The sequence below is a fragment of the Panthera onca genome, chromosome C1 (assembly GCF_046562875.1).
Source record: "Panthera onca isolate mPanOnc1 chromosome C1, mPanOnc1 haplotype 2, whole genome shotgun sequence".
In the NCBI taxonomy this organism is placed as follows: Eukaryota; Metazoa; Chordata; class Mammalia; order Carnivora; family Felidae; genus Panthera; species Panthera onca.
This window is the reverse complement of record NC_138346.1, coordinates 78,706,408-78,723,990: the sequence shown is the minus strand read 5'-3', so window position 1 is coordinate 78,723,990 and position 17,583 is coordinate 78,706,408. Positions and strand designations below refer to the sequence as shown.

The 17,583-nt window shown below is 40.9% G+C and overlaps 1 protein-coding gene across 9 annotated transcripts in view; it reads left to right on the top strand.

The window, feature by feature from the left end:
- Positions 1 to 17,583, top strand: part of FMNL2 (formin like 2) — a 313,662-nt gene that overhangs the window by 204,700 nt on the left and 91,379 nt on the right. For all 9 annotated transcript variants that reach the window (XM_060626583.3, XM_060626587.3, XM_060626580.3 and 6 more), the window contains exons 3-4: positions 3,440 to 3,520; positions 8,828 to 8,904. In XM_060626583.3, the coding sequence (XP_060482566.1) occupies positions 3,440 to 3,520; positions 8,828 to 8,904 (158 nt within the window). The remainder of the gene's footprint in view (positions 1 to 3,439; positions 3,521 to 8,827; positions 8,905 to 17,583) is intronic.

Below are 17,583 nucleotides of genomic sequence, written 5' to 3'. Positions count from 1 at the left end.
ATACTTTTATCCCCAAGAATAATATTTCTGTATAATGGGACTCAAGTCATTAAGCTACTCGTGTCAGTGTGATGTTGGGCAAGCACGGAACTAGTTATTGAAAATCGCTCATGGGATAAGCAGACCTGGAGGTGAGGATGATGGAAAATTGCCAGCCAAGGCGTTTTTGGCTTTCAGTGCAAAACCCAAAATTCTAATATTTAGAGGAAAAAACTGTTAATTTAAATAAATACAATGCCAGTAATCCTTCCAATGTCCTTCAAAGTAAATGTGTTTTGGCGAGGTGCTGATATTCTCCAGTGTAGTTACCCAAATGTTTTTACTGTGCAAACGGCCATATTGAAGACACGGGGCAGGCGGGGGCGAGGGGAAGAGGTTTGGTGAGCCAGATGCTGGATGTATAAATCAAATAGTAGCCCCTTTTGAGATTAGACAGACAACTCCAGGTTTTAGGAAAATGACTGGGGCTTTCTTTGTATTCTTTCTCCATACCAGTTTTATTTAAATCCCTGGATGGAGGCTTGAATTTTCTGAGTAGTAGATACAATGTAGACCTCCTATGTTGTGAAGCGTCAGGCTTCTGTATGTTCTGTTGTGGTTGTTTTGTTTTGTTTTGGAAATAGATTAGTAAATTATTCAAACAAATGAAAACTGTGTAACAACAGCAAATTTTTGTAAGCGCATTGGGAAAAGTATGTATTAATTACAGACTTCTTCTATAATTTCAGGGGAATAATTAAAAGGAAATACTTACAGGATCAATAAATGCATATTTGATAAAGCCCCTCTGGATCACGACAGTCTTGAGCAGAAAATGGGGAAAGGTGCATTTATTGACTGTCAAAAATGGGATTCACTAATTGAGTGGATGACAATATGTTACATGTGCTAGTCAACCAGATTTTGTTGTTTTAAAGGAAAAAATACAGCTCTTCTGTTGTGAAGATATTATGTAAAAGAACAATCATTAGACATCTGTTAGCAACTGTCCATAGATTTAAATGTCGGTCCTCAGGTAAATACCACATTGGTCAGAGTAAACTTAATGTTGAGTTTCCTGTGTTAGGGACCTTATATTTAGAGGTAGGAGGTATTTGCTATAGCACAACGGAACACAGTTTGAGTTGTTACTGGCCATAGGAATTTTAAATTTGGATAATTGGATTGTATTATTAAAAAGAGTAAGTTTTTCTGATATCCTGATATATTTCTGGCATTATCTATTGTCATACATAAGGTTGGATATAGTAACTGGCTTCTAGATGGTTTATCACTTCATTTTTTGGAGTTTTTTTGTGATTATTTTAGTCTTTAGCTGGGCTATTGTTAAAGCCCTATGGCAGTTGGGTCCTATCTGGCCCCTTAGTGAAGTGATGGTGATTTAAAAACAACAACAACAACAACAAAAAAACAGAAAAAGAAAAAGGACTTTATACATAGACTATTCGATGGCACTAGAGATGTCAAATACCTGTGAATTGTTATTTAGAAGTTGCTCGCAGATTGGAAAATGGCGGGGAGGGGGGATAATTACAAACATTATGCTGATCTTTTTTGTTAACAGCTATGTTGAGAATCAGTTCATCTACTCTAAAATGTCTCCTGATCATCTTCTTAAATGTTTATTTATGTTGAGAAAGAGAATCCCAGGAGCCTGAAGTGGGGCTTGATCTCATGAACCATGAGATAATGACCTGAGCCAAAATTAAGAGTTGGATGCTTAATTGACTGAGCCACTAAGGTGTGCCCCCTGATCATTTTTAAATAAAGGGGAAATATGGGCAGTTGTCTCACTACAAGTCCCTTCCATCTATTTTAAATCATTTTAAATAACAATAAAATGTATGTTTTCACTAATGAGATGATCTTTTTGATAATAATGAGATGATCTTTAGAAAGGCTTTTCTATATCTATAAGCAAGAAGACTTGAGTGGACCAGGAAGGATGTTGTGGTTCCCTGTGTTGGAAATACACATGCTTGAACATGCTGGCCAGTTGTCAGTGTTGTGAAATACCAAAACTTCATTGTGGCATAAGCAATAATCAGGTTAAAAAGAATTACTAGAAAAGCATCTTTTCAGATTGTCGTTGGAGGAGGCCCTGATAAGAATTGCTTTGATTTCATGATAAATCTTAGTTTTTCCTTTTAGTGCTGATTCATTGTATGTGAAGGGTAGCATACGTCCAGAGAAAGTTGTGAAACCTAAGAACAACACAATAAGTAGGATAAAGTCAGCACCTGTATGACTACTACTTGGGTCAAGAGAGAGAACCTTGTGGCCTCTTCGGTCACTTGGAATTTCCCTTCCCCCACTTTGATCCCCTGTCATTTTTATGCTCATCATCTCTTCCTCAATCCCCTAGATGTATAGGTATGTATCAAATAAAATCACCTATGTATATGTCCCTATTCAAATTTAATTTTGCCTGTTGTGTAAATCCATAGAAGTGAAGTCACATTCTTTTTGGCTCAACATCAGGTTTATAAGATCCATCCATACAGGAGAATATGGTACAGTTTGTTCATTTTCATTGGAATATAATGTACGATTATATGAACATAATACAAGCATTCATCCATTTTATAGTTTGTGGGCATTTGGGTTTTACCCAGTTTTTTACTGCTGCTTATTCTGCTTTGGACATTTATGATCTGTAATACCTGATACACATGGGCACGAGTTTCTCAGTGTGCTTCCATCCATAGCATCTGTATACCATTTGTTAGTAATGCAGATTCTCAGGACCCATCCCAGATCTGCATTCAAATACTACCTTGGAATATATATTATATATATTATATGCTTATTTTAGTGACCGTGCTTTTGCTACAAATATTTCCAGGTTTTCTAATTTGGAACTGCTTCGGGAACCCATTAATGATTATATACGTGCATATGTACTCATACAAAGATACACTCACTTGAGTCTCTTAGCGATTGACCCATTCCTCATTTTTGAAACAAACTAGTTTTATCCAGTTTGAGTCAAGTTTTTGGTATTTTTGAAAAAATAACGTTCAAAAGAACTATTTGCCAACATTGAAGATAGTCCAAAAAATATGCGGTAGACGGAAGAACTACCCAAAGAGGACGTGAATACACGTTGCGTGAAGCATCATTCTAGAATGAGAGCAGCGGAGCACTGAAGACATAGTGTACTGACTCCACAATAGGGCAGACGTGGGCTCAAATCCACTGCTAACACTGACTAGCTGTGTCGACTGACTTTCTCTAAGCTTCGGTTTTCTTCTTTGCAAAGGGAGGATAATAACATTTACTCTAAAGATTCAAAACCATCAGTACATGAAGATCATCTGCAGGGTCACACTAGTAAGTGTGAACGCATGTCAGCCGTGGATCAGCAGTATTAATCTGAGTGGGGTGGGTGGTCACACCTTCGTAGCCCTCATGCTTTTTACTTTTGTGCTTCCTGCAGGAACGATTCCAGGTGAAGAATCCTCCCCATACATACATTCAAAAGCTCAAAGGCTATCTGGATCCAGCTGTAACCAGGAAGGTAAGATGGATTTGTTTGCATTCTTTGCTGTCCCTTCCTCATTGGTGAGCGGGCACCTCCTGCACCGGAGGGGACTTTCCTTCCTCTGCATTATAGCCTCTGCTTGAGCCTCAAGCAAGACAGCCACCATGAGGAAACAAAGAAGAAAGCCATCCTTCTCGTGTAAGGAGGTGTTAAAAAGTGCTTTCCTGAGATGGGAGTCATGTACCTCGGATGGTTATTGAGTCACTGCCGTTTCCAATCACACAGGGCTGCGAGTCGAGTCCAGAGGTGTTAAGGCCCCTCAGAAAGCGGGCTTAGCAAAGGGAATACTTGTCTTTCATGCTTTGGTGCATTTCCAGAGGCCTTGAAAAATCACTGTGGCTTTGTCATCCCAGCTGTGTGCTCATATCCTGTGTTGATGCTATTAGCAGCTTCCCCCGGGCCTAACCCTGCCCCTGGCCCCAAGAAGGTAGAGAGAGAATAGCTGATTCCGTTCTCAGCTGACTCTCTCCTTTTACAAACAAGCTGTGCTTTGTGCAGCCACACAATTGGTTTAAACTGATGCCTTGTGGTAAAGCATGTAGCCTGGCACAGCCCAGCGGGCTGGGATCAGTCCTGGGATGTCTCAGGGCAGAGCTGTCCTCGCTCAAGATGGGTACAGGCACTCTTCACCAGATAGCACTGGTTTTTTGGTTGACCTTCCACAACTCCTGCTTTCAAGGCTGCAGCAACAATAACTTGAGCTGAATTCCCTCTGTTTCAGTGTGTGACTCATGAGAGAAGAAAGGCACACTTTTCCTAGTTGCCCACTGTTTCTAGGGCGCTTGTAATTCTTTTCAAATCTTTTTATCTTCTGCTTCCACTCTAAATGTCTCCACCACCCCCATCCAAGAAAATCGAGCAAATGAGAACAGCTTTTACTTCCTTTTGGAAGTTTCCTGACCTTTTGTCCTGTGGTTAACATGAGACAAGCAGAAGAAATACAATCTAGGGGTGATGGACTGTAGACCTTTACTGTCAGCTAGATACCATATGTGACTTGACTGTGGTGCAGACTCCTCTTCTAAGAATGTACCTGCCAAAGTATCATAATATCCCCACCCCACAAATATGGCTCACGCATCATTCTTTTCTTAAAAGAGCCTCTGTCAGTCCCCCTGAATGAGTCTGTCCCCTCTTTCTTGTCTCCTTTTCCAAGGATATAGCAACCTTCAGTTTCATCAGATTACAGAGGGTTAGATGAAGGCACCACCCCTCTTCCCCAACACAACCCAAAAAAAACCAGGAGAATTTTTTGGCTATTTCTTTTTATAGGGGCAGCAAGATTGTGTTTTATTATTTTTAATTTAATTTATTATTATTATTTTTTTTAGAGAGTGTGTGTGCCCATGCTAGTGGCGGAGGGGCAGAGAGAGAGGGAGGGAGGGAGTCTCAAGCAGGCTCCATGCCTAGTGCAGAGCCCAACACAGGGCTCGATGCCACGACCCTGGGATCATGACTTGAACCGAAATCAAGAGTCAGACACTCAACTGACTGAGCCACTGAGGCGCCCTAAGATTCTGTTCTAGAAATAATTTCAGAAATTACCCAACTTTGGGATGCCTGGGTGGCTCAGTCAGTTAAGCGTCTGACTTTGGCTCAGGTCATGACCTCATGGTTCGTGAGTTCGAGCCCCGCCTCGAGCTCTGTGCTGACAGTTTGGAGCCTGGAGCCTGCTTTGGATTCTGTGTCTCCCTCTCTGCCTCTCCCCCACTTACACTCTATCTCTGTCTCTCAAAAATTAAATGTTAAAACAAATTAAAAAAAAAAAAAAGAAATTCCCTAATTTATAAACCTTCAGGCGGTGGCTCAGACCCTAGGATTAGGAACCCTCATGTTGCTAAGTGAGGCAGAAACGTTGGTGTTTATGCGTAGACTGAGTGCTCCTCTCATTTACAGCAAGTTCCATTCCCAATTACGTCAACATTTCTCAGATTCTTAGGAAAAAGGAGAGGATAAGAACACTCCTTGAGAACGCTTCTCTGAGTCCATCCTCAAGTTCTGTAAGAAGGAGATGCTTGGAGAGAAAAGGTGGCTTTCTCCTGGAAAAGGCCCAGTTCTCTTCTGGAACCATTATTCCTGAGCTAAGCAAAGAATGTAAAACAAATAAGCTGTTTAGAGAGTGTTTTGCTCCATTGCAAATAACTTCATAAAGGACAAAGATGAGGATATCTGTGTGGGCTGACCTTCACTCCTGACCAGATACCGGACCATGTGTTCACCTGAGTGGCCTGCTTTGGTCTGTGCCTTGCCTTTCAAGACCAGTCATTCTGCTGAGAAAAAGATAAAATGGATGTTGAATCATCCACCCCTGCACTTTCTGTCAGGAGCTGGCAGTAGGAAATGATCTTTTCCACTCAACTTAATTCTCATGCTTAAAGCCTGGAAAGAGGAAATTTTGCTTGGAATAAGGCACGACTTGCAGTTAGAACAGGTTTGAGATTCTCAGCTGTACTACAGTGAGGAAAAGGGAAGATTTCAAATCGGGATTTTCAATTTTAGCCAAACAGTCTAGACTGAGTTGTCTTCCCTAACCTGTGTCTGGAGAGCTTAAATACTTTAACTCATTTATCTTTTGTTCACATTGAATAGAAGATACTTAATTTGCTGTCTTGTGAGAACATTTCTTAAGCATATTCTGTTTAGACTTTCTGCTAAATAGTTTTAAGGGAAATCCTGGAGGGCAGGGAAGGAAGAGCCTAAATTCTATATCTCTGTGACCAGGACTCTGCAAAATAGCCTCCTCATTGAATACCAGGCGGTGCTGGTGTGTGATTTGGGGAGGTGCATTCATATGTCGCGTGGGAAAAGACCATGAAGAAAGGAGTGTGGTTCTCTGCAGGCTGTGCAGTTGTGAAATGAGACCTATTGTGTGGATTTCCAGGGCTCCTCTGAACTCATCCCTGGGCCTGCCTATAGTGGAGAGGGCCAGGGGGAATGTTCCACACTACTCACTGAGGGTACCTGGCTCCTTGTTGCTGCTCCCCACAAGCACATGGTTTTTGTGTGTGGTGTCTTGAAGCATTCTCAATACATTTTCGTGGCGCAGAGTGCTAACAGTCATTTCCTATGTGTTAGAGAGGTGGATGTCAAGGTTTCTCCATGGTCCCGAGTCCCGCTGACAGTTACACAGCCCTCGAGAGAATATAATACAGGGACAAAGTCAGTTTGGTTTTCTCTGTTACCATGCAGTTGTAAAACTGTAGTGCCTGCCATAGTAAATCCCTGAGAAATGTTATCTGCTACTGTTGTCGTTCCTGGTATCTCCTGGTGTTTTGATGGAGTTGCTCTATTTTGATGTATGCCTCTTAGCCCTTCGGCGGATCCTCTTTATACCCTATTGTGTCCTCGGTGCTACACAGGGTGCCCTTGTGGCTGATGATGAGCTTTCCTTGAGGACCAGCAAAGACCACAGGGAACGAGTCAGAACTGTGCACAAAGCAAAGCTGGGAACGCTGAGTTGCTTTCTAAAAGGCCACATATGCAGATAGTCTGAGACTTGTGACTCTGACATGGGAATGGCCTCTCCAGAGCAGCCAGCAGGCCTGGGAATGGGTTCCTCAGCTGTGTGACTGTAGACTCTGCCTCATCAGCGGTCCTCATTGCTGGAAAGCTCTTCAGGAGACACCGGGTTTGGATGTCCCTCCAACTGATACATAACTCTTCTGTCATTTCTTAGGCCTTTCTTGACAAAAGAGGGGAGTGGCTCTTTTTTCATTGTTTTGGGGATGCTTTCATTTCATCTATCTCAATATACCCAGATTCTAAAAACCAAGAAGGTCTTTGGAGTTCTTTAAGAATGGCAGTCAGAGGAAACCGTCAGATTGTTGGCTTCCTTGGGGCCCTGGTGAGAAGCAGGTGGGGTAAAGGAGAAGAAGGTAACAGAAGTCCACCCTTGCTGAGCAGGCTTCCAGTCTTCACCGGGATACCAGGTCCTTCCTGTGGCATGGCAGGGCTTGGATCTGTCCACTGCACATCCTCCCTTTCCAGCCCTCCTCCGTTCCTTCCTGTCCTTGGATGCCTTCGTCTTTGGAACTGGATGAGCCTATTTCCACCACAGTTGTGGTAACAGAGGAGAAGGGTCCCTAATATCCTGAGCTAGAATTCTCACAGCCTTTTCTTGAAAACTGTGTAACATGCAGGTGGTTTGGATTTGTAGCACAGAGAGCATAGAACTCTTCTTAAAAGGCATGGTGTATTAAATGTCCTACTTCCAGAGTGGCCTAAGACTTTGGTTACTCTAAATAAATGTTTCAGGAGGAAATCGTGTTCCTGACAACGGATGTGCATTGCAACTCAGTGATACACGGGGATTATTTAGAGTTAAGAGGATAAAGAAGCATATATTTACTAGCAGAGGGTGATTCATTGAAGAAAGAAAGACCTGAGGGGGTTCTAGAAGGATTGGTAGGGTTTTTATTGGCCAGGGAATGAGGAAGGACATGCCAAAAGTAGGAGGGACCTTCCAAATGAGGGCTCATAGGTAGAGGTAACTCTGAATGCTGACTTTTGGGAAATGTTACGCTCTATAGAAAATACCCTAACAGTCCTGAGATGGCTGCCTTAGAAAGACCACCTTGCAAGGGTGGCTCTTAGTTGGCACTTGGGAACTTGCATTTCAGGAGAGTTCATAACTTTCCCTGATAAGAAGGATTCGCTGTGCCTAAACTGTTCATGCCAACAATACAGCTTATGCTGACTGCCTTCTTTTTTCTTCCTGGGAGTCTGGACTTGTGGTATGTGCTAGGCAGAGAATGCCTAAGTGACCAGCTCTCAATAAAAACACTGGCGGACAGCTTTTCTGGTGGACGGCTTTTCACAAATACGATCATTTGTGACTCCTCTGGGAGAAGACTGTTGGAAGCTTGTATCTGTTTTCTTCTGGACTTGACCCCGTGCACCTTTCCCTTTGCTTAGTGTGCAATAAATCTTAGCCATAAGGACAACTGTATGCTGAGTTCTAGGAGGGAGTCTTAGGAAATCATTGAAACTGGGGGGGGGGGGTGGGTAAGGGAACCCCAACACTTAGGTATTTTGGTGAATATTGTAGGGTAGGGAAAAATAATGTACTTACTCAAAGGCACCTAGTATATATGATGTAAGTAATTTTTCAGTCCTTTTGCACAAGCTAATTTTCATGATGAGAATAATTTGTGTGCTTTGCAAAAGGAAATGCAAGAGAAGCCCACTTTAAGAGCAGAGATGTTTTCATATTGTGTTAAACAAGCGGCAGTTACAGCAGTTGATGAAATCTTTTTTGTGAGATTATGTGTTCTTGAATTACAGAAATTCAGGCGGCGTGTTCAAGAATCCACACAAGTGCTAAGAGAACTGGAAATTTCTTTAAGAACCAACCATATTGGGTAAGTGAGCCCATTTAACATTTTAGCTTTAAGGCTTTTGGACACTTTACCAAAAGGCTGAATCATATCCAAAGAATTCAGCTTCCTTGTTGATCATTACAGATTAAGAGACTGAGGTTTAGATGGGCGGAGCCTTGGTTAGTACTTGAGCTGCTATCAGTAGAAGCAGGACAGACGGTCTTTGATTTGGATATTAATAACAATCCTAAAATTCTTTGCTTGGATGCAGTGATAGTGCTTGGTCTGTTGTGTGTGTAACAATTCCTGGCAAATCAGGAACTCGCGAACAAGTAATGTATCCTGGGATCCTGGAGGATCTCTCAGGGAAGTCTTGCACCTGGTTAGTTGAAGCTGCTTCATTGTGCTTTCTTCAGCTCCAGAAGGGACAAGAAACTGGAATGATGTCACCTGACGCCCCTCATTGCACTTAGGTGTTCTGAGTATCTCTGTCCTGCATCCCTAGACTTCAGGACCAGGAGTGTAAATCCACTCCGGAAAATAAAGTTGGGAGAATCTCAACGCTAAGCATTTCTGGGAGTTTTGCATGCGACTTGCCTTTAGCGAGTACAACTGTATTGCATTCTCCCTTACTCCTAGGATGGCATAATTGTACAGTACCTTAGAATAAGAGGATTCATCTCCAAGGCAGAATGATATCAGATATGCTCTTTTGCAGCTTTAGTTCTTCGGACATACCTGTTTAACACCCAGCCAGTTATTTAGGCCCTCTGTGTTTTGATTCTTTGAATTTAACAGAGAGAAGATTATAGACTTTAGATCTTTCAGAATTATTTCCTGCGACATTCTTTGCAAGTCTATTGGAAATGAAGTTTTGCATGTATGTTACATTACAGTTTTGCAGATTATTATGTAAAATAAATACACTCCAGCAATAATAGTTTACTTCTACTTCAGGCTGTGCTTTGGTATAAGCCATTCAAATGGTGCATTTCCACAGTTATTTCAGAATAAGCTTTTTAAAAAAATTTTTATGTTTTTATTTATTTTTGAGATACAGCGTGAGCGGGGGAGGGGCAGAGAGAGAGGGAAACTCAGAATCCAAAGCAGGCGCCAGGCTCTGAGCTGTCAGCACAGAGCCGGGCACAGGGCTCAAACTCACGCACTGCGAGATCATGACCTGAGCCGAAGTCAGATACTTAACTGACTGAGCCACCCAGGCGCCCCAGAATAAGCTTTTTTAAATTGCAGATAATGCAAGGTTGATTTATAGGTGATGAAGCTTGGGTGAGAATGTTCATTTCCTAAAGGATAACTGCACATTTTTCACCTTGAGAATGAAGTATTTGGAAAATGAACTGATTTCTAAAGTTGATAATCACTTTGTCCAAGAAAATGGACTGTCAAGCAGTGGGTCATAGAATCATGGTATTAGAACTGGAAGAGAAGTTAAGGATTACCTAGTTCTTCATTTACAGATGAAAAACATTCAAGACCAGAGAAGGTGAGTAACTCCTATAAAGTCTATGGCTGTACAGCCAGGTGCTGTGGTTCAAAATGCCATGTTCTTTTTCTTACATAGTCTAATCTGACAGCTCTTTCCCTGAAAGGAAGTAAGGTAATCAGGGCCCTGGGATCAAAGCAATGAGGCTTGTCTTTTGGGGGTGAAAGTGGTGGTGATTTAATACAGTTGGGCATCCAAGCTTAGGAAACTCAAATACTTTCCAATATTTACAGATCAGGAACTAGATTCCATTTGGGAAGGTCCAACCCTGGACTGTTGGCACTTCTTCTTGACTGACAATGGTAGAATGAGCTGCAGCCAGGGTTTCTACAAATTGTCAAAGAGCATTGCTGAAATAATGTGAAATTGACCATCAAATACCAAAGCAAGACAATCCTTTCTGATACAAAGTTGGCTGAAAAGAAGAGCCTGGGTTGGGCTGGAGCCAGTGCAAATCTGCAAGCAATCCGAGTAGTTTGCTGTTTAGGATACTATAGGCATGTTGAAAGATTCTTACATTTCTTTCATCTTTAGCATCTGAAGTTTCCCTTTGTCTACCACCTATTGTGTGAGACTTTGTGAAAGCTTTGGCTCGAGCAGCAGAAAAATTCATGGAGGCTCATTTTCTGGTTGCATACAACCATATTTTGGCTTCTCCTTATATGGAATGAAGCCACGCACCAGGGCTTTGACCTATCTTGACTGTCCTGAAGACCCAAACTTGAACTGGACTCTTCATTATGGAAACTAACTGGCTTGACCTCATTTGATTGGAAAGTCTTTTGAAGAATTACTCAGTAATGTGAAAATCACCAATTATTACAGTGAGGAATTCTTGGAATGCAATGTGCTATATAAGGTATTCATAGATTTTATTGCCCTTTATTGAGGTACCATAATAGAAGAATAATTGGGTGTCCATTGTCTTATGGAAAAAGAGGTCTTGGTTCAGATTTTTGCTGTGCTCTTGATTAGTTATTAAATAAGTTATTTAGATAAGTTACATAAGCTCTTTGTACTTACTCTGTGACCTAAGTTAACTTCTTATCTATAAAATGAGGGTATTATTTACCAATATGAATGTTGTAAGGTTAAATGAGATAACTTATGAAAGACCTAATATAGGCTCTAATACATAATAGTTACTCAAAATATGATAGCTATTATTGTTAGGCTTATTGAAAATAATGTTTAATAATAATTCAATAATATTATTTTACCTCTAAGGAATTCCATGCAGAGATTGTTACTTTCTCTGTCTAAAATGACCCTGACACCTAGGAAATTGTGATTCCCAGAAATTAAAAGGAAGAATTACATTTAAAATCTACTTGTCTTGTAAAGGTTATTCTTGGCACATGCTTGTATTTTAAGCCTAAAGTCTGAGACTTTGCTGAGATAACATTCCAAGGTACAGCTGTGTCCAGCAAAGGGTTTGTTCTGAGTTGTGATATCAGCCTTAAACTGTATAAATGGAAGCAATCTTCTGAGAAAGAAAATTAATTTTCTTCGAGCCAAATTGAAGTAAGAATTGGACTAGAAGTAATCTTATTCACTTACTCTTAGGAACTATAATAATAGAGAAGAATTGGATTATGACTTATCCAAGCCCTTGAAATGACTTGAAATACCCTTGAAAGGAGCCAAGTACTGTGAGAACACTTTGGCTATGCAGTGTGAGTAGGCAGAGATATCTGCCATGGTATTTTGGATGTCAGGGCGATAAGATTCAGGTGGTGGTGGTGGTGGTGAGCTGGGTAGGTTTATGGGCTTTATTCCTGGCACTGAGGTATAGGTTCTGTCTCCTTGCAGGTACTTTATTGTAACAAAACTCTCCATTAAGAGAGAAAATTACTTTTCATCCTGAGTGCAAGAACATAGATGTTCTGAAAGATGTTCATTTCACTTTATCTCATTGGAGCTGCAAGAATGGGCATGCGGTCGTGGGAGGAATGTGTCAGTTGGCAGGGAGAAGATTTGTGGAAAGGGGAAGGAGCCCAGAAACTGCTCAGTGAAGGTCTTTTCTCCTGCAGTTCCCAGAATCTTGGTGAACAGGGTCTGGCTGGGCCAGGCCAGTGAAAAGAGAGAGAAGAATAACTAAGGCTTTTAACAGGTGTACAGCTGATTTGGGGTGTGTGTATATATCAAACTGTGCTATGATTAATTCATTCTTAAGTGTTGATTCTTAGAAATCCTAAAGATTATGATCTTGTCATTTATTAAATATGTTCATTGTGTTACTTCTTTTCTTTCTTTTTTTTTGTGTGTGTATGTTTATTTTTGAGAGAGAGTGGCAGAGCACAAGCGGGGGAGGGGCAGAGAGAGAAGGAGACACAGAATCTGAGGCAGGCTTCAGGCTCTGAGTTGTCAGCCCAGAGCCCGATGCGGGGCTTGAACCCACGAACTGTGAGATCATGACATAAGCCGAAGTTGGATGCTTAACCGACTGAGCCAGCCAGGCACCCCATCATTGTGTTATTTCTTACAAAAATCTTTTTATTATTGCCCTTTACCTCTGAGCCCCTGTTTATAGATGAGGAAAGTTAGAGTCAGTTACTAATTATCTTGCTTCAGTCCACACAGTTGAGAAGCACTGAGATTTGAACCTTGATATGTCCAAACATAAAGTCCATTATCTGAACCAGCAGTTTTTAAATTTTTTTGATTTCAGGATTCCTTTACTCTTAAATTATTTTGAACCTTAATATGCTTTTGTTTGTGTGGGTTTTATCTCTTAATGTTTACCATATTGGAAATTTAACTGATGAATTTTCACTTGGCTTATTTAATAAAATTTAATTTTTATTTTAAAGTAAATATTTAATAAATACAAAGTTGTAAATACAAAATAATAAACATAGCACAAACAAGATATTTTGTGAGAAATATCTATTTTCCAAAGCAACAAGAAAAAAATAGTAACAGGAATGGCATTGATTTACATTTTTATAAATTTCTTTAATGTCTGATTAATAGAAGGCAGCTGGATTCTGACTTCTTTGTCTGCATTTGATTTGTGGTAATATGTTGTATATGTATGTGAAGATGTACATGAAGAAAAACCGGCCTTACACACACATATGCACTTGAAAAAAGGAGTTTTAAATAACCTGCAGATAATTGTGGATATTCTTCTTTCATGGTACACCATCCTTCAATGAGTGGTAATTTCTTTGTAGAATCTGAAAGAATATCAATGGGCTTTTGTACTTGGTTAAACTAAAATTCACTGTGGTTTTTTTTTTTTTTTTTTTTAATGTTTATTTTGAAAGAGATAGCACGAGCTGGGGAGGGGTGGAGAGAGAGGGAGAAGGATCTGAAGTGGGCTTTGCACTGACAGCAGTGAGCCTGATGTGGGTCTTGAACTCAGGAACTGTGAGATCATGACCAGAGCCAAAGTCAGACCGTCAACCGACTCAGCCACCCAGGTGACCCCACTGTGCTATCTTGAAAATTGAATGGGTCGTTCCACCCAGGCATAATTTGGGTAACATCATGAATTGGTTATTTGGAAAATATGGTTTCACTGAGTTTTTCTGATCTCTCAAAGATTGAGACATTTTATTCTACAATATGAAAACATTCATGTTCATTAATAATTATCAGTGTAATCTGAATATACTTTAAGGATCGGGGAGTTGTCAAGTTCGTGGTGGGGAATACAAGTGTTCCAGAATTTTTAGTTTTTTGTTTGAAACCTCATATTTTATAATGGACAACAAATCCTCTCAGTTTTTTTCCTTGAAATGATACGCTCACTTCATTCACTTTTGAGAAAATGTCTGCCAAATACCCAAGACAGAATAACTGTATTTGTTAGTCATTTTATGTTTCATGTAAAAAAAAATAAATAAATAAAAAATAAAGAACGACAAAAAAACCCAACAGCAACTTGTTCAGTTGATGTCTCAAAAAACTGCACAAGTGCTTTTCCTGGAGTCAGCCGTGGTACTTGGGGACAGTAGGGGAGAGAGGTTTATGTGGGCTTTCCATTTTGTTAGATAGAAAATTAAAAAGATACAAACTCATGGCACAAGCTTTACTAAAATCAGTATTTTTTTTTTTTATTGCTTCCTTAAGGACAGTTTAAAGTGAAGCTGACTTTTTTTCTCTCCCAAGTGCTCTGGGTGAAGAACACTAAATAGGTGTATTTTCTGCCAGTCGCAGTTTTCTCCACTCTTTATTTTGTACCATCAGTGTGGGTGTCAGCACTGTGGAAAGCAATTACTATCTTAATATTTTTGTGAGAACAGTTTTAACTTCCCAAACCCCTCAGAGGGTCTCAGGGACCCCTAGTGATGTGTGGGCTGCACTAAGAACCAGTTTGTGACTCTGTCTTGAAGAATAGATTTGGCAGCTGATGGTTTATCTGAGTGATGCTTACCTTCTTTCTCTTGCTGCTTTTGATTTTTTCGCATGATTTTTCCTCAACTGCAGTTTCCGCCATGTATTAGGAGCACCTCCAAAAGGAGACTGGCAAAGGGAATTCACCACTGTCCCTTATCTTGTGATCTTGGGTCTGCTTTGTTTAATCTTAGAAATTTGAAGCCAAAAAGGTCCCTTGAGACTTCATTTTCTAGATCAGAACAATGAGTTTCTAAAGTTGGCCGGGTGCAGGGGTGGGGTGAGGAGAGTGGAAGCAGAAACGAGCAACTCTGAAACAACTTGAACCTGTCTATGATAAAACAGTAACTGTTGACATCTGCACATAGATTCCTTCCTTGAATAAGAGTTTTTTTCAGAGCTATTTTTCCTTATCATGGTCTCTTCCAGCTCCTGAGCAGCTGATTTGGAATTTGCCTAATTCAAATTTACAACATATGGTAATTACACTGAATCTGTGGGGGTACTCAGTGATGCATGCTATCAGAGTCAGAAATAATTCTTGTTTCCAGAACCTATAATCATCCAATTTGAAACGGTGTGCATGTTGGCAATATGTAAAACAAAACAAAACAAAACAAAAAAACTGTATATAATATGCACAGAAGTGAAAAATGGAAATAATTTTCTAGAGGAACCCTAAATTTATGATATGTCATTGCAGGATCATGTACGTGAATCTGTACAGTAGGGCTTCCATTTTTTTTATGCCTTTAGGTTAAAGATACTGCTTTGAAATTTGCCCAGTTTTCATCTTTACCCATTTTGTTTGTATACTGTTTCCTCTCAGAAGTTCACTCTCACCTCTGTTCTCTCCTTCACAGTATATCCCAAGTGTAGAGGGGCTAGGAATTGATAAGAGAGGGGAAAAAGTGAAGACTGTTTTTTTTTTTTTTTTTTCCCCTGTAAATGCATAGCCTTTTTGCTGAAATGACTTGGCTAACCTTGGATCGTTTGGCAAAGAGGATAAGGAGGTCAACCATGGTGGATTTAAAAAGTTTTTTTTTTAATTATTAAGTTTATTTATTTTGAGAGAGAACGTGTGTGTACGTACAAGCAGGGGGAGGGGCAGAGAGAAGGAGAGACAGAATCCCAAGCAGGTTCCACATCATCATCGCAGAGTCTGATGCAGGGCTTGAACTCATGAACTGTGGGATCATGAACTGAGCCAAGATCCAGTCGGATGCTTAACCAGCTGTGCCACCCAGGCACCCCCATTGTGGTAGATTTTTATCTTACTCTTCCCTAAATCACCTAGGGGTGTCTTGGCCAGATCAAAGACCCAGGGAAGATCTCAGGGTTTAGAAAAAGAGATTAACCTCATGAAATTAAACCTCTCAGAGGCAGGAATTGTTACACTCTAGCCGACTTGTTAGGAACTGTGCAGTTTGTTCCTGCCTTTCACTGTGAATATTGTTTTTAAGGCACTTACACTCAAAATCAGCAACTGGAGCTGGAGGCATCCATAATAGCATTGGATTAAAGAAAGAGAAGCTAGCTAAATAGTCTTTATCCCTGCATGAAAATGTGTTCATATTAGTACTTTGAGTCAAGAGAATTGTGGCTCCTGCCGTGCTTGGCTCGCTCCTTCCTTCCTTCCTTCCTTCCTTCCCTCCTTCCCTCCCTCCCTTTATTTTATTTAAACATTTTTTTATCTGTGAGTCATTTGCCTCCCATTTAGTTTGTGGCTAAAAATCCCTGAGTTGGAAGTGCTGGTGGTTAAGGCAGTGATAGGTCCACAGGGTGTCCTGGACCATTTCTACTCTTTAGAGGCTATGTCTAGAAAATCAACCAGAAGGAACTACAATAGTTGTTGCTCTCAGCTCCTACACTGGAGTGTTTTTATGAGCCACTGAGATAGAAAGTGTAGAATTGAGATTGCTCTGTATCATCTGGAGTGTATGGTGACTCTTCATTCTAAAATGAAGACCTCTGTGCCCAGCCCCCGGGATTCCTGCTGCATGCCTGCCATTGAGGGCCAGTTTCAATCACCCAGCCAGAGCTCACAGGCCAGGCCACTGGAGAGGCCTCAGAGAAGCTCAGAGGCTTGAGTTTCCAGAGCAGCTAGTCAGAGGATTTCCATAGTGACTGCCATCCTTGCTTTAGTGTCCTACCATTTATAAAAAGAAAATTTATTTACTATTTCTAGGCTTCTAACTATTTGCACTTAAAAATGTACAGTGCCTCCTGAGATCTAGCTGTAAAGGGAGAATAATTAAAATAAATCAACTGAAAGTATCCAGAGGCAGAAGCCAGGAGATGCTGTATGTGGTGGTTTTGAAGCCTGACGGGTGGCCAACTCTTTTAGTTTTTGTCAGCCCTTTTTTTTTTTCTTTTTTAAACGTTTATTTATTTTTGAGACAGAGAGAGACAGAGCATGAACGGGGGAGGGGCAGAGAGAGGGAGACGCAGAATCGGAAGCAGGCTCCAGGCTCTGAGCCATCAGCCCAGAGCCCGATGCGGGGCTCAAACTCACGGACCGCGAGATCGTGACCTGAGCCGAAGTCAGATGCTTAACCGACTGAGCCACCCAGGCGCCCCTTGTCAGCTCTTAAGAGACCCAACAGGTGGTGTTCTTTTACTTTCCTCTCTAGGTATCTTTTTGATATTATTTGCTTATGTGTGGCTGTGTTAGGTGCATACATTTTGTGATAGCCTGCCTGAGACACTTGGGGGAAAATACGAGATAAGCTGCCTGCTTTTCCTACCTTGCTGCCTCCGGGGGCTACCTGTAGACCTGAGTTTGCATCATGGAGATGAGAGGAATACAACAAAGAATGAGCTTGAGGATAAAGGAAAAAGGCCCCAAACAGAATTTAAAAACAGGCATCCTG